General features: G+C 37.6%; 1 protein-coding gene and 1 long non-coding RNA gene across 5 annotated transcripts in view; both read right to left on the bottom strand.

The window, feature by feature from the left end:
- Positions 1–2548: 2548 nt before the first annotated feature.
- Positions 2549–22191, bottom strand: part of LOC127056539 (phosphatidylinositol-binding clathrin assembly protein-like) — a 47214-nt gene continuing 27571 nt past the window's right edge. The window contains exons 10-21 of one of the 4 annotated variants that reach the window (XM_050964504.1): positions 21432–21555; positions 19388–19524; positions 18721–18827; positions 17428–17574; positions 14767–14877; positions 12226–12342; positions 12091–12121; positions 11089–11209; positions 5187–5210; positions 4984–5040; positions 4598–4705; positions 2549–3545 (exon numbers count right to left, since the gene is read on the bottom strand). In XM_050964504.1, coding sequence (XP_050820461.1) covers positions 3531–3545; positions 4598–4705; positions 4984–5040; positions 5187–5210; positions 11089–11209; positions 12091–12121; positions 12226–12342; positions 14767–14877; positions 17428–17574; positions 18721–18827; positions 19388–19524; positions 21432–21555 — 1099 coding nt within the window. In that variant the 3' untranslated portion in view covers positions 2549–3530. The remainder of the gene's footprint in view (positions 3546–4597; positions 4706–4983; positions 5041–5186; positions 5211–11088; positions 11210–12090; positions 12122–12225; positions 12343–14766; positions 14878–17427; positions 17575–18720; positions 18828–19387; positions 19525–21431; positions 21556–22191) is intronic. The other 3 variants (XM_050964505.1, XM_050964506.1, XM_050964507.1) reach the window with 3 other exon arrangements.
- Positions 6713–9801, bottom strand: LOC127056574 (uncharacterized). The gene is made up of 2 exons (XR_007775851.1): positions 9072–9801; positions 6713–9037 (listed from the first exon to the last, which is right to left on the bottom strand). It is a non-coding gene; the product is annotated as an uncharacterized LOC127056574 (long non-coding RNA).

Here is a 22191-nt window from a genome sequence, read left to right as displayed (position 1 = left end):
ATTCATAACGTATGTTAAGGATATTAAAAAGGGACAGCTATTTAAAAGGGACACTTTCAAGTCCAACAAGCTCAATATTACAAAGTTCCATCCCACTTCCTGCAATAGAGTCTATGGTAAAGTGCCTCATCAGAAAGATATTAACTTGCTTCCCAAAAAAGGGATGCAACAGTGTTAACATCTCAGCTGTTAGGTGGAATGATAGTCACAAATGCCACAGGAATACATGATGGACGTGCATGGCATTCCTCAGATTTCACGGATTTTGAGAGAAAGGAAGGAGCTGAAGAGCACTCAGAACAGGATGCTTAATCAGAAAAAACAGAGTTAGTAGGAGAGTGAATGGACAATGCCATATACATACAAGTCCATTGTTGTCTTGCTCTTGTACCAGCTACTATTTGCAACGGTTGCAAGGCTTTTTTTTTTTTTTTTTTTTTAAAGTCATATGGTCCCCAGTAATGGGGATAATTTTGCTGTACAACAAAAAGTGTCTCTCAGAGGATCAAGGGGAAAAATACTGAGCCTTAAGAATCTTGACAGTGTCCTATTTCCTTGCAGTTACATTATTCTTAATTTATGAAACCATACGCTGGGGGCTAAAAATGATACTCCAGCATTTTACATGTTCAAATATGTTCACAAGGAAGTTGCTAAAAGCAGTTCTGTACACTTTCGTGAAGTCAGAAATATGCTAAAACCACCTTTTCTTCAAAGATAAAAAGCTATATCAAGATTTTTACGTAAACCCATTAATGCATCAACAAATGCTGTACAAGACTAAAGGGAAGGTAGTTTATAAAGTGTTTAAGATGTACACTGGCTGTTTTTTCCTTTTTAATTCTAACTAAAACTTATCAGACAGACAGTCTGATTACAGGAAAGCTGCCCAACAAAGTCACTAAAAATTTCTCTAGCCAAATCAGAAATTTAAAAAAAGTATTTGAGCCTATTTCTGACGGCAGGAAGTAGAGAACAAATACATTCTAGCTAATCAGAATGTAGCTCTTCAATAAAGTTACAGTGAATGTATGCTGTCTGCCCATTCATTCATTTGAGCAATTTAAAATGAATCACACAAGGGATATAATTTAAAATGGATTTGAACAGGACTATAAAATAATCTTTTACAGGAAAGAAGAGTCTTGATATTTACTTTACAGTGCCAGACATTACCTGTTCACAACCTCTGAGCATTGACATTACTGCTTAACTATTTTAAAAAACACATACTAGTCTATCACAGGTACTGATCTAAACTGGATTTAAGACAGAAGGATTTGTTGGAAGCAAGATCTTTAAATGCTGAGTAAACTCAACGGAATTCATCCCTGTATCAAATAAAGTTTGAAACATTATGACTCACTCCAAGTTATGGGTAGGTTTCCCCAGCACATGGAGGGTCACTGTGTGTACTGGAGAATTCACTGACTTAAAACTAATTATATAGTATTTTTGGTCAACCCAGGAAGAGGGGATTAAAGCCAAAAGCCTTTAAATTCAAATTTCAATATTTAATCACTGTATGTTAGTCCAGTTTATATCTTTGCCAGTACATGTCCAGAATTTTGGCTTAATACATCTGTTCCATTTGCAACATTTAATTTCACAGAAAGTTAGTGGTTACAAATTTCAAATACATGTGTCAAAAGGACTTAAAAATTCTCATTTAGTTTGACAAAAAGTATATTTCTTTTATGAAATAAGTATATTCCCTTACACTCTTGGCACAAAATGAACAAACAAAAAGATACCTAGAGAAAAGGATATTACAGAATTTAAGTGCTATATTTCAAAGGTTTGCTCTAGAACAATTTGGCAAGATTACTAAATAACATGTTGGCATTCGTAAGCTACCCTTAATGATATTATTGCTAACGTAACATTCCCAAGACAAAACAGTCACTACTGTACTGATGTAAATAACAAGGACGCTTTATTTTCTTTTTATGATGACCCAGTTTAAGATTATCCCACAACGAGATTTAAGTGATACAATAGCACTTTTCCCTTTTCTTCTATTCTCCCACTAAAGTTCTGGAAACGTGTTCTGAATTTTGTGTGTGTCAAATTACATACTTTTTTCATGCTATCATTTTTATTCTTCAGGTGTTCTAAGATATGAAAGATCAGGCTGTATTTTTTATCCAACATTCTACAGTATTTTTATGGAATATTTTACTTAATAAATATGGAAGTGAAAACCTTAATTTTTGAAATCATTTTTGCATATGTGTAGCTAGACTGCAGTTATATTTTTCACAGATTAGATAATGGATTGCAAGATTTTTATTATAAAAGAAATGTATGTACATTTCTTCAGCAATACAGTATTTTTATTTTGAAAATTCAACAAAATAAAAAAGTTACTGCAGAATTAAAGAAACGTACTTCAAAGTTTACACATATTTACACATTTAAAAATAATTACTTTGTAATTTATAAGGACTGGATTTGTTGTTGAACAAGTGGCAAAAGCTATAGTCAAAGGCTGGACAATACCACAAATGTAATTCCTAGTCCAAAAAAAAAAAAAAAAAAGTTGATCTTTAACTGCCAAACTACTGAAATGTGGACATTTCTCCTCTTTAGTGGCCAGCAACAAGATTTGCTAATCCCTCCAATTTGCTGCTGCTGGATGTGTCTGCAGTTTTACTGTGACATAAAGGCAACTCCTGCTAGAGCTAAGAACGATGCTGCTATCTGCACAAAAGATACTGTAAGGAAGTGCAGCTATCACTATCTGTTTGGAAGCTGCACATGCTATTCTGTAACATTACTACTATCTTCTCCTGCTTGGAGACAGATCTCAAGCCTATGCCAAAGTCTGAATCTCTCAGTTGGCAATATAACGCACTGCCATAATGCCAATGGATCAGTTTTCCATTAATTGTTTTTATATATAGTTAGTTGATTCACAGCATTTAAAACTCACAGTATAAAATTTGTGAATTATAAGAAGCTATTCTAATGAGAAAGCTGTCTGATTTCACACAATATTGGCTTTATATGATAATACAAGCATTACTCTATCAGAGTACTTTATTAGAGCATATGAAAGTTTTATTGCTCAACTTCATTTGAGTTGTGCCTTGATTACAACAGCCACACAGTTCAGGGAGAAAATAATAAATAGAAATATCATGCCCTCAGTCAACTTTCTATAGGCCATCTGTTGATGAATAAAGTTGCAAAGCAATTAAGTAAGTAAGCCCCTCTTCAGAAGGTATAAGTCCTTAAAAAAGTCAGATTCTTCTCAAATTTTCTAAACTGACCTTTAGCTTCAAAGATTTTGATTTTCTACTGAAGCTAGTCTTGCAATCTAAAACCAGTGAACAAACATGATTCCATACCATAGTGACTGTTATAAACAAGAACCTCTAAAGCATTGCAATTCAAAGTAATTTTATGTTACACAGGGAGTTGTAAGTGGATGCCCTGCTGAAGACTGCACTGTGAGAACACTGAATTTGCCATCTCTTCTTTTTACCATTATTTGGTCGTCAATGTATCTCGCTGCTTTGGCTGCTCTACATAAACTGTATCTGTAAGATAGAAATGAAAGTTTAAGTTTGTTTACTCATTGCACTATTTCTGCAGAATAATGAATCAATTCACGTATCTACAAGCAGAACAGTTAACCTGGTTACTTGACAACCAGGATTTATTTGGGGGTGAGGTAGAAGATAGTGCACTACTTATTTGGTTTCTTATGGAAAGTTATTTAAAACCACTAAACCCAAACATTTAGGGTTATGATACAAATAGATACAGAGTGAAATTCACAGCTGAGCATGACATTTATGTTCCCCCAATGGAGCACATAAATTAGTGTGAATCTTCTCCCCACATGAAATGTATGAAGACCACCATATTTTATCATCTCAACTGTCGGCCCAAACCAGCAGAAGACATGAATTCATTGCCTGCTGTGTTGTGTAAGGCTGAACTCATCCAGGGGAATGACTGGCTGGCTAGTCCTAGAAGCCAAATACTGCCCTCTCATCTCCCCTATGCCTAAAGTTTCTAGGCAAGGATTTTTCACAGATAGCTAGGAAAAGTTGACCAGTAACTTGTGCTCCGCTGTTCTCCATTCATTTACCACCTCCTCCTCCAGGCTGTAGTGCCTACTAGGAGCCACTACACAGATGAGAGTAACCCCTACAAGCATGGAAATAGAGGACTGTAGCTCTAATGAGTTCACAATGGTAACACTGGCTGGGAAGGAAGAAAGTCCAGTTTTACTTAACGTTGTATTCTTTAAGGTATCCTTTTAGATCGCAGTGTTAAATCTTTATGGCAATTTTTTTTTTTAATAGCATTCAACCTTAGAGACCTATACAATGTTAACAAAAGCTGGACTTGCCTTTTTTAAAGGCAGACTAGGAGGTCATCAGTGTACACTGGGATAGTTCACTCAAGCGCATTTGTAATTTAAGGGTCCTAGAAAAAGATATTTGTAAAACTACTGGTATCCCAAGCTTTTTTTTTTTGTTTTGGGATCATTCACTTACTCCTAAGACTGGGACTTTTCCTTAACCTTTTTTTTTTTTTTTTTTTTTTTTTTTTTTTTTTAAATGTGAACTTAAGTGTTCACCTGTGGTCCAGGGACAGGCGCAAAGGGATTCGTTGGCCTGAGACCTGGCTGTGTATAAATCATTGGCTGGGGTGCCGTTAAAGGAGCAGCACCAATCTGAGGAGGTACCTGTAAGGTAGAGAGAGAGACAGGGGAAGAGTTAATCAAAGAAATATTTTTAACTCAAATTAATCTTGGAAACTTCATATTGAATATTTTGTGCTTTATGTGATATACTGGAAATCAACAGAAACAACAGGTATGTAGTCTTTCAGGTCTTTTAGTTTGTGTAAAGAAAAGAGTATAAACCGACAAATTAGCATATTGAAATATGGCAACAAAACAGTTAAAATATACAATTACATTTCCAAAGTGTGAAAATACAGTTATAACAATGAACTCCTTACCATTCCATACACAGGCACTTGAGGTGTAGTCACTGGGTACGTCATTGGAGCAGGTACCTTTAATGTCAGGAAGAAAAATTATGCTTGAAACGATCTAAAATACAGTTCTACTAGTAACATTTAATAAGAGACTTTACAAACTAGAAAGGTATACTTTGTAAAGTACTTGATATAGGTTACAAGTTTACAAGAAAGTAACTTACATATCCAGGATAATGTACTCCATTCTGGCATACCAAAAAGGAATAAGGACAGAAAATTATTGAAGTGGCACTGAAACTAGACAACTTAACCCAGGAATGGATTATGATATAGCACTGAAATTAGCTATCTCCATGCTTTTCATTGTGAATATAATATAGTCTAACTAGAAAAGATAAATGTACAAACAATGTAATGCAGTGTGCTATAACAGTAAAAACAGTTAATTTAACAGGCTGTACCACCTAACTGGGATAGAATTTTCCTTTTCTAACATGTAAATAACAACTAGTTTCAGTCTTATAATGGAGGCATTAATTCATTACATTTTTGCTAAATCCAGCCACATTTAAAGGCCTTATTTGCGTTTCAAACCTTCAAGAAACAGGCACTGTATAGTTACTTAAGGAGAAGAAGAAGAGAATAGGAGAGAGCAAGAAAGCCTTGATCACTCATCAAGAAATTCAGTAAGGAATGGAGAGGAAAGGATGCTCAAGTACCATAAAAGATTCTTAGCCTAAAGACAGCTTCCATGTTTTTCTACAATATAGAACCAGGTGTCTGAAGCAAGCCCAGAAATTGAAGAGCAGGAGCAAGTGGAAGAGGAAATCAGTCCCAAGAACAACCATCTGGGGATTCATTTCTACCCAGGGCCACATCCCAGGTCTTGCTGTCCCATTGTGACCTAATGGGAAATGTGTACACTATTAACAGTTGGTAAAGTTACAGTGCATATGAAAATGGAGACTAGAAGATTCCATCTGCATGACAGATATGAAAGAGTATGTGTTTTGCACATGAGCTTGGGGAACACATAGTAGCTCTTCAAATCCCCTTGGCCATTTGATAGGTTTTGATTCTTTTAATAAGTAAAAGAAACATTCTAGTTCTACTTCTTTAACCAAGGCAGCCATTTCAGGGATACAATTAGCACATTTGTACGCAAGGGCAGGAAGATATTTTGTGTTCCTAATACATTCAGGACAAGAATGAATAAATCCAGGAACATCCCCCATTATTGGTTCTACAACAATCAGACTATTGCAGATTTTAAGAGACCCATAGCATCTTTCCATATCTCTTGTTGAACATCCAGAATATTGACAGGAAGTTACTACTGAGAAAGACGAAGATGCTAGAACTGTTCCTTGAATTTTTGGGGGTCGCTTTATGGAATGTTTAATTCAGGACTTTCCACTTACTGTTCAGTTCTGGCATAGCTATTTTTCCTCAGCCACTGGATGACTTAAAGTCCCTGTCACAATGCTTGACCTGATTTAGGTGTGGCACAACAAACTGTGAACCAACAAAAATGGGCATTCGCTCATCTTTCCAAAAGTACAGTCTCTGTATCAAAGGCAAGAGGCATAAAATACTGAATATTTCCTTAGTACCCAACCCCCTGAAAAAACAGCCAAAGGCACACAATTTTCAGAAGTATCTAAATAAATAAGGAACCTTGAAGATGGGAGTTAGGTCCTTTTGAAAATGTTATCCAAGACCTGGAATTGTATTTTTTCTATACAGGCTAAGTATTTCAAATACTCAATAAAAAGAACTTGAACTGATACATTAAAAACAAACATACAAATGTACTAAATGAAAGTCAACTGTCAAACCCCAATCTACCCTTGCCTCAATGTCTCTTACATACTCTCATGGGATCTGTTGAAACTCAGAATTTATGTTTCTAAACCAGGGGTTGGCAACCTTTCAGAAGTGGTGTGCTGAGTCTTCATTTATTCACTCTAATTTAAGGTTTTGCATGCCAGTAATACATTTTAACATTTTTAGAAGGTCTCTTTCTAGAGTCTATAATATATAACTAAACTATTGTTGTATGTAAAATAAAGGTTTTTAAAGTGTTTAAGAAGCTTAATTTAAAATTAAATTAAAATGCACAGCCCCTCGGACCTAGGCAGTGTGAGTGCCACTGAAAATCAGTTTGTGTGCCGCCTTTGGAATAGAGGCAGATGACAAGTTTAATTAAAGATCAGTCCTAACTATTTCATTGTTCCCTTCATTTTGTGTTTGTCTAAATAAGGAGCCACAGATATAAACTATGGGTGCTTCCCACTCTTCTTCTATTGGTTTGACATAGTTGTAACTGATTTTTTCAGCTTATAATTGATTGGGATTTATTTCTGGCACTCATATTTCCTCAGGTGGTTAGTCAGCATGTTGCCATGTGAGAAATATTTATAGTATTCATCTGACATCCTGGGCAGCAATATGTTTCATTACTGAAGTACTTTGAGATGGTTTAATAAGATGTAGTTCTTGGCATAGCACTCTACATAGAAGACTGTATAAAAGGCAAAGTATTATCAGCAATGAAGTAGTTAAACAGCCATGTTGAAGCCCGACAGGGACAAAACAAGCTGGTAATGGCAGTTATTACATGTGAGATGGTCTCTCTCAGGATTCAGAAGCAAGATGGACTAGGTCCCTTCCTAACAAACCTAACTATCCCTTGAGATCAATTTTATCTTAAGACAACTGTAACCTCCCCAAAAGGGCAAACATACACTGTTAATTTCTGTCCATCTCCAAAATGAAATAAACTGGAATCTAGATTTTTTTAAAATGCCCTTAATGTAAGTTTTTCAATGGTATGAAGGCCAGCATACTTAGATCAATAGCTAATATTCCTGCAAGTCATAGAATCATAGGACTGGAAGGGACCTCGAGAGATCTAGTGCAGTCCCCTGTATTAATGACAGGATTAAAATTATTATCTAGACTATCCCTGACAGGTGTTTGTCTAACCTGCTCTTAAAAGTCTCCAATGATGGAGATTCCTCAACCTCCCTAGGCAATTTATTCCAGTGCTTAACCACCCTGACAGTTAGGAAGTTTTTCCTAATATGTCCATCCTTAACAGCTGTTGCTGCAATTTAAGCCCATTGCTTCTTGTCCTAGTCTCAGAGGTTAAGGAGAAAAATTTTTCTCCCTCTTCCTTGTCACAACCTTTTATGTAATTGAAAACTTGTGTTCCCTCTTAGTCTTCTCTTCTCCAGACTGAACAAACCCAGTTTTCTCAATCTTCCCTTAGATGTAGGGCCCTACCAATTTCACAGCCGTGAAAAACATGTCACAGACCATGAAATCAATCCTCCCTCATGAAATCTGATTTCCCCTGCTGCTCAGAGCCGAGCTGCTAATGTGTCCGTGCTGGGGAGAGACAGGAGTTGTCTTTCCCCTGTACACCCACACTTAGTGGGGAGATCAGACCCACCTCCAAGGGAAGCGCAAAGATGAGTGGTTCACCCTGATTTCTGTGCTGCAGCAGCTCAGGAGCTGGACTCCAGGCTTCAGTTTCCCCCCACAGCTCCAGGCGTGGCTTCCGCCGAGCTGGGGACATTCGCTCCCAACAGCTGAAGCTGGGGCAGCCCGAGCTCTGAGGCAGGGGCAGACCAGGCTCTGGGGCCAGGGCCTTCCTTACCCATATGTAAAGTACGCAGCTGCTTAGGGCTCAAGCCCCTGCTCTGCCTCTTCCCACCTCTGCTCTGCCCCAGCCCCGACCTCACTCCACTGAAGACTCCAGAAGCGGTCGGGCCTGCACTCACTGGTAAGTAGAGCGACCTGGCCCCAGCCTGCTCCACTCCCCTGGCTCCCAACCACACTGCCAGCCAGTGCTGAGGGGCGGTTCCCCTCTCCCCCTAAATCTGGGAGCCAGGGAAGCAGAGCAAGCTGGGGCCAGGTCACTCCATTTCCCGCAGAAAGTGGACAACCCCCCCATCCCTGCAGAGGCCTGGGGTGGGGCCCCACAGAGCCAAAATAGCTAGGGATGGGCCTGTCTGGGGTTTTGCCACTATACCCTGCCACCCCTCCAGCCAGGGCTCCCCCACTCCTGCCAGGGCTCAAGGCTTCTTCCCCTGTGGCACCTGCCAGGGCTCAGGGTGGCCTCATAGGGATTTCTGCCCTGGGGCTGGGACACCCATTTTTCCTGGGAGCCCCCCAAATGTGGCACCCAGAACCGGACACAATACTCGAGTTGAAGATGTAATTCTTTTGTTCTACTCTGCGCTGACAAGGCCTCAACACTCCTGCTAATACATCCCAGAATACTGACTCATTTAGCTTGTGATCCACTATGACCCCCAGATCCCTTTCCACAGTACTCCATCCTAGGCAGTCATTTCCCATTTTGTATGTGTGCAACTGATTGTTCATTTGTAAGTGGAGCATTTTGCATTTGTCCTTATTGAATTTCATCCCAATTACTTCAGACCATTTCTCCAGTTTGTCCACATCATTTTGAATTTTCATTCTATCTCCAAAGCACTTGCAACCCCTCCCAGCTTGGTATCATCCACAAACTTTATAGGTGTATTCTCTATGCCGGGGTAGGCAACCTAGGGCATAGGTGCTGAAGGCGGCACACGAGCTGATTTTCAGTGGCACTCACACTACCCAGGTCCTGGCCACTGGTCTGGGGGGGCTCTGCATTTTAATTTAATTTTAAATGAAGCTTTTTAAACATTTTAAATACCTTATTTACTTTACATACAACAATAGTTTAGTTATATATTATAGACTTACAGACAGAGACCTTCTAAAAATATTAAAATGTATTACTGGCACGCAAAACCTTAAATCAGAGTGAATAAATGAAGACTCAGCACAGCACTTCTGAAAGGTTCTAAATCATTGATGAAGATATTGACTAGAGACAGATCCAGAACTGATCCCTGTGGACCTCACTCAATATGCCCTTCCAGCTTGACTGTGAACCACTGATAACTCCTCTCTGGGAATGGTTTTCCAACCAGTTATGCACACACCTTATAGTGGCTCCATCTAGGTTGTATTTCCTGAGTTTGTTTATGAGGTGGTCATGTGAGACAGTATCAAAAGCATGACTAAAGTCAAGCTATACCACATATACCACTTCCCCCTAACATAAGGCTTGCTACTCTGTCAAAGAAAGCTATTAGGTTGGTTTGATACCATTTGTTCTTGACAAACCCATGCTGACTGTTACTTTCACCCTATTATCTTCTAAGTTTCTGTGAATAGATGGCTTATTTATTTGCTCCATTATCTTTCCGGGTACTGAAGCTAAGCTGACTGGTCTATAAATCCCCGGGTTGTCCTTATTTCCCTTTTTATAGATTGGCACTATATTTGCCCTTTTCCAATCCTTTGGAACCTCGCCCATCTTCCATGACTTTTCAAAGACAATAGCTAATGGCTCAGACAGCTCCTTAGTCAGCAAGTTGAGTATTCTATGATGTATTTCATCAGGCCCTGGTGACAGGGAGACACCTAACTTGTCTAACCAATTTTTAGCGTATTCTTTCTCTATTTTAGCCTCTGATCCTACCACATTTTCACTGGCATTCACTATATTAAATGTCCAATCGCTACTAAATTTTTAGGTAAAAAACAGTAACAAAAAAATCATTTACAAAGTTCTATCATTTTCACATTTTCTGATATTGTTTTTCCCCTCGTCATTGAGTCTTGACAAATCCACTCACCACTTCAAAGCAGAAAACTTTTCCTGGTGAATGGGGAACTTGCTCACCAGTTTCTGCTGCTGCTAAGCTTTTATTTAAAAGAAAAAAGCTTCTAGTCCTTATAGACCTTCCATTTATTAACAAAGGAAACCAATACAGTGGGTCATCTTGAATCTGTAGACAGCTTAAAAGAACAGAGTTTTAACTGCACAATCCTAGCCTCAGCCCAACCCAAAAGGCCAGGAGTTTCTGAAGCAGAGGGGAGAAGTAAACTCCCCTTCAAGTCACTGAGTGTGGAGCTGCTCTGTAGACAATTCTCCAGCCTCAAGTGGAATAGCCTCTGGTCCTTTTTTTCTTTTTTAAATTCATATCAGTGGAAAACGCAGTTTATTTACTTTCATGGTGCATAATTTGAAGTCAGAAATGGTACAACACTTACCATATGTGGAGCAGGAGGAATGGGGGCAGTATTCCATGTAGTTGATGTGCTTGTTTTTGCCTGCCAGTTTGTTCCACCAGTAAGTTTCTTCTCTGTTGGCTGATTCCACTGCATGTCTGACCTGAAAAAGAAATTACAGAACTAAGCTTCCCCATGGAGTTAACAGGCTCTTCCATAAAGTATAACAATTTTGACCTGAAACTGAAAAGAATTTCTGTTTAATGAGCAGATAAACAAATATCAGAGGATCAGTAAAAACTTAACACTACAGATGAAAACTCATGTAGGCAGCAGAAATGTACAGAAATTCTTATATAACAATCTAATTTTCACCATTAACTTATTCCAATTATCACTGTTATCATCTGTGTTCTTGCTCTTACGAAGTTGCCACTGCTTTTGGAGCAAGATGAGAAGTAAACTTTCTAAACATCATCCAATGCAATGTAGCTCAATGGTTTCTCAGAGAGCATGTTACAGAAAATGATTTGCCAGAGCTATTTATTCAGTGGCTCACTTGAATTATGCCTTATCTGACCTCAACAAGCAAGGTTGCTCAAACCTCCAAGTCTAATTTAGGCGGTTAAAAGGATGCCACTGAACCAGTAGCTACTTCATCCTGAGCTTTCTAATTCACAGGTTTTTTGTTTGTTGTTTTAACAACAAGGACTGGATACATGACAGTTCTCCATCTTACGGTGATTTATTTACTCATACTATCAAATGCAATTCAGAACCTGTCTACACTATGGTTGAGAACCTATTAGTCATGTTTGAACACTGTTGTTGATAAGATTTCTTGACCAATGTAGAGGGTTTTCAGAATGAAGATCTTAGTTAATCAAAGATCTTAATGGATCTGCGTTTCTTACGTTGATGGACTATGTTTCTTAGTCTATAGCATGGTTTTATGACAAGGAGTTCTTTTCAAAAGAATACATTACTTTTCACACGGCATAATTTTAAGAGCTTAGTCAAGAGTACAAAAAAGAAAAATCTTACTTTTTGGAAGGGGTTCCTCCAAAGCCAAGATCTGTAACAAAAAAAGATACCCCCCCAAATATGTTTATTTAGCAAAATATGTTATCTTTCTTTAATAGACAAGGAAAAATAAGTTTAAAAAAATCTCACACTTACTTCCTACCAAGTTGGCAAGTGATGAATCAAGGTCATTTGCTAAAATTTTTCCACTCTGCTGATTGATTAGAACGGTTCTCTGACATTGTGTCGGTACTGTTGGTTGTAATACATCCTCTGGAATAAAAACTGAAAATAGAACATAGAAATGCCGTCATTAAAACAACCACATTTTGGCTGATACAGAAAACAGACTAACTTCCATTCTGCAGAAAGCACTATTCTCAGTTGACACTGTCAGGAGCTTGGGCACAATTTCAACATGCCAATGAGGTATTCAAGGGTTAAGCAAAATTCAGGTTAATATTTTTTTCTTGGAATTCTGTGTAGAATTCTAATAAAATATCAGAAAATGTATGAGTTTCATTTAAAGGGTTATAGGCAGGAATTTTAGAAAGCTCCTATACTAAGATAACACTGGTCTACAATGTTTGAGAAGTCGTCTGCTTCAGAGATAAAATGTGATATTTATTATGTATTTTGATGTGCTGAATTCAAATATGACAATTAAAACAACTGATTGGCTACTGTTTCTAAGATATTTAAGTTTTTACATTTTATGTCTATGTATATTGTGTAGATAGTAGAGTTTTAATCATAAATTGTAAACCTAGGTCTTTTCATGTGTTTATGGTTGCTTTACATGATAATATTTCACCTGTTCTGTTTATGTAATGCTTTAAAAATCAGCAAAAGGGTTATATAAATAAAATTTATTATGAAACAAAAGGCAAAAAAACTATTATGTACATAGTTTAGTCCTATTCAGTGTCTACTCGGCGCTTCTTGGCTTGTCTCTTGTATTCATTAAATGGAGCATCTCTTGTCACTGTCCAGCAATAATCTGCAAGCATTGATGGGCTCCATTTGCCCTGATAGCCTGCCAGGAGATTCCACTGCTGTAGTCTGGAGCCCAACAGCTCTACCTTACTCTTGGGTAGTTCCAAATCCCTGACAAGATCATTCAGTTCACCTTGTGTTATGAGGTGTGGTTCAGAGGAGGAGGATGGGAGAAAATGTGGGTCCTGTGACAGTGATGGTTCAGGACCAGAAGTTTCATCCTCTTCCTCATCTGACTCAAGTGAGAAGGATTCTGGTGCATCAGGAACCGGCAGTCCTTCTCCGTGGGGCACTGGGCGTATAGCTGATGGAATGTTTGGATAATGCACAGTCCACTTTTTCTTCTATGACACACCTTTCCCAACTGGAGGCACCATGCAGAAGTAACAACTGCTGGTATGATCTGTTGGCTCTCTCCAAATCATTGGCACTGCAAAAGGCATAGATTTCCTTTTCCTGTTCAACCACTGGCGAAGATTTGTTGCACAAGTGTTGCAGCATATGTGTGGGGCCCACGTCTTGTCCTGATCTCCAATTTGGCAGCAAAAATAAAGGTGATAGGCTCTCTTAACCATAGTGGTTATACTGCGCTTTTGTGATGCAAAAGTCACTTCACCACAAACATAGCAGAAGTTATCTGCACTGTTCGCACAAGTACGAGGCATCTCTGCTCACTTTGGCTAAACAGAAATGTGTCCCTTTGCAAAATCAAACACTGACAAATAAGAGAGCACGACACTGTATGATTTCTAGAGCTGATATAGGGCAATTTGTTCAGCAAAGTGATGTAAGCTTCGTTATGATTGCATCATCCATGACTTCTAGGAATAACGTGATGCAATTCATATCATGTATGACGCAATACCAGCTTCAGATTGCATCATTCATTGTTTTGCCTAAAAAGCAAGTACTGTCCAAACCCAGTCATAGATTTATTCATAGATCCAGTCAAAGATGTATTTTAGTCATTTCTGGTTTAAATTGAGATCCCTTCCCTTTATAACTCACTTATCCTCCGCCATTCCCAAGTCAAGGGTCATATATACTGACCCAATAGCATATCTTGAAAACTAGAGCCAATCAACAATTTTAAGCATCATTTTCGTTCTCCGTGACCCAGAATTAGTAAAGTTGGACTACATTTATTTCAGAAGCATTTTGGCTGTAGAGCAGTGTAATTTGACCTGAAAAAGTACGTAAGTTTCATACAAAGCTGAAAAATTTCAGTGAAAAAAAAAAAAAGTACTTGACAGAACAGTGTTACAAAATAATCTAAAAGCGTTCGGTCACAAAAGCATAGCAACATGATACTTCCTTGGGCAGGCTGCTATTAATAACTTGCATTAAATTGTAAAAAAACTTCACCTTCCAAGAACACATCAAGCTACTAGTGACCAGCAGAAACTGTATTAAAATATTTGTGCACAGAATGTGTTATCCATTATATGTGTTTAAAACAGTTTGATATGTAAACTTACCCATTAAGAGAGATCCAGTGGGCCACAACGGAAAATTGCATGGGAGGAAAAAGGTGGAGAAGGCGGGAGAGAAAAAAATTTATTTTTATTTTTACAGTAGAACTCAAACAAGCTAGCTATTATGAAAGTGATTTGTTAAATTACCAAACCTATGTTCAATTTATAAGTTTAATTTTGCATTCTCAGCAGTCATCTTAAGTTTGTTAATGTAAGATGTTTTTACCACTTGTGGTCCTGTACTCATGTGCCGTTGACTTTCCTCCAAATACAGCATCAAAATCCACATTAATTATGGAAGAGGTCGTGCTCTGAGGAGCTGAATGAAGAGGAAATCCTAAAATATAAATTTAAAAATTATTAGATATACAGTAAAGCCATCTGTACAGTCCACCTGTAATGAACCCAGAAAGCTAAAAAAAGTTATCAATTGCCAAAGGAGAACATACAAGTGTATGTAGATTTATGACCACTAAATTCATCTTCATGCAAAAAAGAAAGGAAATGTAGATTGGAGAGAAGAGAATAACAAAAAACCTGAAAGTTAATTGTTACCACACAGACTTGAAATTGTGTTTCAAGAAATAAAAAAAGGAAGAATCCAGTATCTACCAAATATAGCAAATCTGGAAACCTCAAATATGTTCATTCCTGAATTTTAAAGAATGATGTCCAAAGGAATTTTGAGAGAAAGGCAGTAAAAATGAATGAATGCAGAAATGTTTGGATACTTGGATCACATCAAGCAGAGAAACAAATATAAACCAGTTACTTTCAAATCTAGACATATAATCAACATTTTAAATGTGAATATTTACTTGCATTATGAGATCTGAAACTATAATATAATTATTTGGTTGAAATTATGGCAATCCAAAACAGTTCTTATTAGGGCTGTCGATTAATCGCAGTTAACGCACGTGATTAACTAAAAAATTTAATCGCAATTAATAAGAATTTTAATTGTACTGTTAAACAATAGGATACGAATTGAAATTTATTAACTATTTGGGATGTTTTTCTACATTTTCATATATATTATGTTGTGTAATTGAAATCAAAGTGTACTTTATATTATAAATAAATATCTGCACTGTAAAAATGATAAACAGAAGAAATACACCTCTACCCCGATAGAATGTGACCTGATGTAACACGAATTCAGATATAACGCGGTAAAGCAGCGGGGAGCCCTGGGCCTTTAAAGTGCCACCTGAGCCCTGCTGCTTTACTGCGTTATATCTGAATTCATGTGGAGCCCCGGGCCCTTTAAATCCCCGACAGAGCCCTGCTGCCACAGGTCCGGCGGTGATTTAAAGGGACCGGGGCTCCCTGCAGTGGCTGGAGCCCCAGGCCCTTTAAATCCCCACCAGGGCTCTGGCAGCCGGGGTGGGGCAGGGATTTAAAGGGCCAGAGGCTCCAGCCGCTGCAGGGAGCCACTTTCATCATGAACGTGCAACTTACAAAGGTAGATTTTTGTGTTACATAACTGCACTCAAAAACAAAACCTAAAACTTCAGAGCCAACGAGTCCACTCAGTCCTATTTCTTGTTCAGCCAGTCACTGTGACAAACAAGTTTGTTTACATTTACAGGAGATAATGCTGCCCACTTATTTACAATGTCACCAGAAAATGAGGACAGGTATATGCATGGCACTTTTGCAGCTGGCATTGCAAGGAATTTATGTGCCAGGTATACTAAACATTCACATGCCCCTTTATACTTCAACCATCATTCCAGAGTACATGCTTCCATGCTGATGATGTGTGTTAAAAAATGTGTTAATTAAATTTTGACTGAACTCCTGGGGGAGAATTGTATGTCCCCTGCTCTGTTTTACCTGCATTCTGCCATATATTTCATGTTATAGCAGTCTCGGATGATGACCCAACACATGTTCATTTTAAGAACGCTTTCACTGCAGATTTCACAAAACACAAAGAAAGTAGCAATGTGAGATTTCTAAAGACAGCTACAGCCCTCGACCCAAGATTTAAGAAGCTGAAGTGCCTTCCAAAATTTGAGAGGGATGAGCTGTGGAGCATGCTTTCAGAAGTCTTGAAAGAGCAATACAATATGATGCGCAAACTACAGAACCTGAAGCACCAAAAAAGAAAATAAACCCTCTGTTGGTGGCATCTGACTCAGATAATGAAAATGAACATGCGTCGGTCCACACTGCTTTGGATTGTTATTGAGCAGAACCCATCATCAGCATGGACGCATGTCCTCTGGAATGGTGGTTGAAGCATGAAGGGACATATGAATCTTTAGTGCATTTGGCATGTAAATATCTTGCCACATTGGCTACGACAGTGCCATGAGAATGACTGTTCCCACTTTCAGGTGACATTGTAAACAAAAAGCAGGCAGCATTATCTCCTGCAAATGTAAACAAATGCATCTGTCTGAGTGATTGGCTGAAGAAGAAGTAGGACTGAATGGACTTGAAGACTAAAATTTTACATTGTTTTATTTTTGAATACTTTTTTTGTACATAAAATTCTACATTTCTAGGTTCAACTTTCATGATAAAGAGATTGCACTACAGTACTTTTACTAGTGAATTGAAAAATACTATTTCTTTTCTTACAGAGCAAATATTTGTAATCAAAAAATATAAAGTGAGCACTGTATACTTTGTATTCTGTGTTGTAAGTGAAATCAATATATTTGAAAATGTAGAAAACATCAAAAAATATTTAAATAAATGGTATTCTATTATTTAACAGGGTGATTAATTGCACGATCGAGCTGTCAAGAGATTAAAAAAATTAATAGCACTTATTTTTAATATTAGAAGGGATTAGAAACACACCAAGTTATGCAATCCAGTTTGCTATCACTATTGTCTCCATTTGGAAAGAAATTAGAGGATGTTTTACCACTAAACTGTTCCACTGTTTGTTTGGAGGTAAAGGTGGAAGAGACGAAAGGGACAGTAGATTTTACAGCTTCTTCAACTGGCTTCATGTCAAAGATGTCCAGATGGGATGGAGAACCAACACAACCATTTGAGGATGAGAAAGGACCTTTCAGATATAGAAGTAATAAAGAAAGGAAAGAAGAGAATCTAGGGTTCATATAGCACACAGAGAAGCACAGAGATTGTGAACATCACAATATGAAAGTTTCCCAGAACTGGGGTTAAGCAAACTTATTTGAAATAGATGTCTAGCTTTAAGTTTTCCCACACGGTGTCTGAGTTGGGCAGAACAGTTTTACTGAAACTCATACCAGTATCCTTGCCTCAAGGGGCAATATTTAATTCTGATGTTTTTCACATCATCATCCTGTTAAGAAAAAAAGACATTTACTCACTTGTGAACTGAATTCCCAGAAGGCACTAACTATGGAGACACATTCCTGGGCCTTCAAGCTTAGCAAATGGCACTGGGTTCATTCACAGCTCCACTGACTAACATACTACCAGTTTTAGCGGTGGCAACATTTCCCTATTTAAGTGTTTATAAAAACTGCACCTTGTTAGTTAACAAGTTCTTCCCTCAGGTAATTCAATGGCAGTTGTGCATGTGCAAGTTGAAGTAACTGAAGTTAATGAGAGATGCATGTCCAAATGGAAGGACAGAATTTGGCTCTGTGTTTTCCCAGCTAAATTGCTTTGTTTACGATGAAGTATCAATTTTTACTATCATCAAAAATTGCAAAGCCAATTGCTGTAGCTGCAGTGGAGCAAGCTGTAATCTACTCTACTTCACACATTAATACTAAAACAATCATCTAAATTTTAATTCCATAGCTTTACTATGGCTCTACTAGAAGAAATGCTCCTCAAGTCCATTGTTTGCAGTAAAAGAATAAAACCAACTCTAGATTTCACATATTTGTCAGAGAAATAATTTTTTTTTAAGTTTGCAAATTTAAACAGGAGTTTGTTAACTGTGCTCCAAATCTGTTTTCTGCCATAAACAGAACAACATGTGTAATTTCTCTAAAATACAGAATGCAATGTTCTTTAATGCATTTAAATTTAATATCAACTTTAAGATGACCAGTTTCATCTCTTATCAAAGTAAGAAAAAGTATTTGGATTTCTGGCAGTTAACTGAACATACAACTTAATCCTTAAGCATGAGTTTTTGTTTTAGTCAGATAACTGATGAATTCCCAGATACTAAGGTTATTATTTATTCTGTTAAACCACCATAGTAACTTACCTCCCCCCCATGCACTGCTTGCTGATGTTGCTATAGCTGGAGTACTCTGTACAGTTGGAACAAATGCTGGCTGAAGATCAAAGAGATCACTGGAAAGGTTAGGCATGCTGAAAATAGAGAAAAAAAGTATGAGCTACACAAGTTAATTATTAAGCAGCATTTGGTCTGTTATCTGATTTAAATTTCCTGAGCAGATTAAAGAATGGAGTTTGTTTTTTGTTTTTAAGTGTCTGCACATGTCCCAACTCCTAGAAATACCAACAGCTAAAAATATATCCAATATGCATTTAATGCAATTTTTGAAGTATGTGGTTTGCACAAAATATTTTTGTTTGCTACAGCCTCCAAGATGCAATTTCATTTTACTGGACTATTAGAATTACAGAGTAATTCATGTGTTTCCATGTTTACTTTTCTGGAAGTCATAGTGAAGGCCAAGAATGGTGCTACAGGACATAACTGTTTCCCGCTCCAACTCCTACCCCACACACTCTCAAGTGAGGCATTTAAAGTTTGGTCTAATATCAAGAAAATCTCACAGTCAGCCATAAGATTTTTCTGACTCTTGAGAAATATATTCTGTAAAGTTTATCTATGCCTTTCAATTTTTCAAGCAATTGGCCAAGGCAGTGTTTTACACTTGCTTAGGGAATAAAGTGTCCCTCACCTACTGGTTGTTGGTGCTGGTGCTGCGAAGAGGTCAACAGCTGTAGTGGTATTCACACTTTTCCCTGATAAGGTGCTTGGAGATGCTGATGTAGAAGTGGAATTTGATACTACAGAAATCTCTTTTAACCGCTGCTCCTGAAAGATAAATTAAGAGAGACATACTAATTAATTTAAACTTAACTGTACTAGCTATTCAATCTTCGAAAGTACTATTTTTCAAGAAGGATTTTTAGTAATAAAGGCTTGATTAACACCAATCACATATTCTTTAGGGATGCCCACGAAATAAGAAATATAGCTAGCTGAATTATTGCTAGCTGAAATATTAAGGGAAAAGTGGAAATCTCAAAAATTATGTTGAAACATCAAGAATCTGACAAAGAACAAATGCCAAGATGTTTAGTTTTGAAGCTAGCACACCATATTTGACTCATGCTGTTGGTCCCATAGTACATGCTTATTGTCTACTGTGGCATACATTTATATAGCACCTATCACTGTATGATAGGCATACGCTTTACAGTGTTTAGATTACTAACATTTGCTATGTAAAAGGAACTAACTTCTCCTGCAAGAAGGTTCCTGACCTCTGGAACATTCCAAAGTTACATAGCTAACACTAGATAAAAGGTGTATCTTTATAAACTATCCTGTATAGGGTGGAGACGAACTGATTATGAATACCCATCTCTAAAAATTTATTTGTACTAGACACATTTCTGATGAGTATCTACTTTAGGTTTTTATACTTCTGTCCATCATTGTTATATCTGACAGCGTTTGAAGTTCCTAGAAGACTTCATGAAGTCTACTCTGCCTTCCTTTTCCTGACAACACCTCTGCTTGGGTGCATGTTTGTTTTTGAAATTCTATTTAAGTCAATGGAATCTCTTTTCTATGCATGTCAATGGGAATTCTGAAAAATAAATGAGTTATTTGAAGAAAAAAACAAAAACATGTTGATAGTACTAGGAGAGCTTTTCATTCCAGAAGGCAACTGCCAGCAAAATTTTATTTTTGCATTTAATTAAGATCTCTGCTCCATATCAATAATTTAACCTGCCTCCTTCTCCCCTATAAAGGGAAATCTAGCCTAGTCAGCGAGCAACGAAGTCTAGATTTCGAATACAGCAAACCAGCCCACATGTCCTACCAAACTTGATGGCAAATTCCAAGCACAAAGAAGTGCTCCTTTTTTGCACCCCCCCAAAGTTAATTTAACAATAAGACAGAAATGCCCCAAAAATACTCATCAACTGCCTAGCTCACTTTATCTCACCAAGAACATGTCTATACTAGTTATGTTTCTCTATATTACACCACATTCCCCAGAGGGAGCTGCTACAGAAATATGATTTTGAAGGACTAATGTCCAGCTCTCCAACAATAGTGGCATACTACCGTGGGGCCTCTGAGCAAGTAACAGAGGGCAGATAAAGGAAGAGTCTTTAAGGAACCAAAAGGGGGACGCGGGACAGACGAAAAAAACAAAAACAAAAAACAAGTTCATTTTCCTGATACAGGCCACTAGTTTGTCAAAACTGTAATTTAAAAAGAACATAGATGTGCCCTGGGATTGAAAAATAAACTGTGCTGCAAGATTAACACTTTTGCCTTTCTATATTTTCATGGACAAGGGAGTCAACTATTTTCCTGTCCACACTGGAGCATTATGAGTAGTAATATGGCTCTTGCCCCAGGATTCTAGCTTATGGGGACAAGAATCTGTTTCCTAGAGCTATACTTGCTAAATCATCCTAAATATAAAAACCTATGTGGACAACGTATTCTGACAAAATGTGTATCCAGTCTATTTTAGAAGTATAGGTGAATAAAGTGTTCAGATTTTAGTTATCAAGTTATGCAATCATGGTAAGAGCCATTATTTACTGGAAGCCACCATGCTTGCATATTTAGGGGAAAATCTGGTCCCACTGAAGTCAGTGGAAGTTTCTCCATTGACTTCAATGAGACCAGGATTCTACACACAAAATATTTAAACCATCGGGTCCTGGAATACCAATCCTTAAAAGACAGAATACCTTAAGCGCTTGCAGTCTAGCTTGTTCTTCCTCCAAAGCTTGCTGTTTCTCTCTCTCATCCATTTTGCTAAATGACATTCCTGTGTTGGCAAGTGTGGAAACAGCACTGGATAGGGTGCTCGCTCTAAAATAAAGTTTTATCAAGAGAATGATTTTTTAAATTGTGACCTTCAATTTGCATCCAAAAAGGCACCTGAAGTGCTTCATAGATAGCATACTATGTGTCTCTGGACTCAGCACTAAATACAATCACCTTTTGGTGAGGAAAAACAGCAAATGCATAACACTGTACATTTGGGGCAAGTGTAATGATGGGGACAAGTGTAGAATTAATTATTTTTCCACGGTTTCAGCTGAAGAGATATCAGATCAATAATCAAGTACAGAATTTCATATAGGATGTTTATGATTTTGCCACACAATTTATATACCTGCTGTAAATATGATACTTTAAATAAGTTGAACAAAATTGCAAATGGCATACATAAACAGGTATGTGTTAGCATTTTATATTGACATGAGAAACAGCACTTTTAAATCTGTAAGGAGCTGGCTAGCTAGCATGCACCCACACACACTTGATGCTGTAGAGACAAATCCTCTCAGCTACTTGTGAAAATCTGAGGTAAGAGGCTCAAGTGATGACTCTGCTGCAATGCAGAACTGTGGTTGTCTGAAAAATGTGCACACCTATGTTGACTTCATCTCTCAAAAAAGGGGTTTGCCAAAAAAGGAGTTTTGTCCAACTATCACAAACATG

The sequence above is a fragment of the Gopherus flavomarginatus genome, chromosome 8, assembly GCF_025201925.1.
Source record: "Gopherus flavomarginatus isolate rGopFla2 chromosome 8, rGopFla2.mat.asm, whole genome shotgun sequence".
Lineage (NCBI taxonomy): Eukaryota > Metazoa > Chordata > Testudines > Testudinidae > Gopherus > Gopherus flavomarginatus.
The sequence above is the reverse complement of the archived record's forward strand: the minus strand, read 5'-3'. Positions and strand labels throughout refer to the sequence as shown.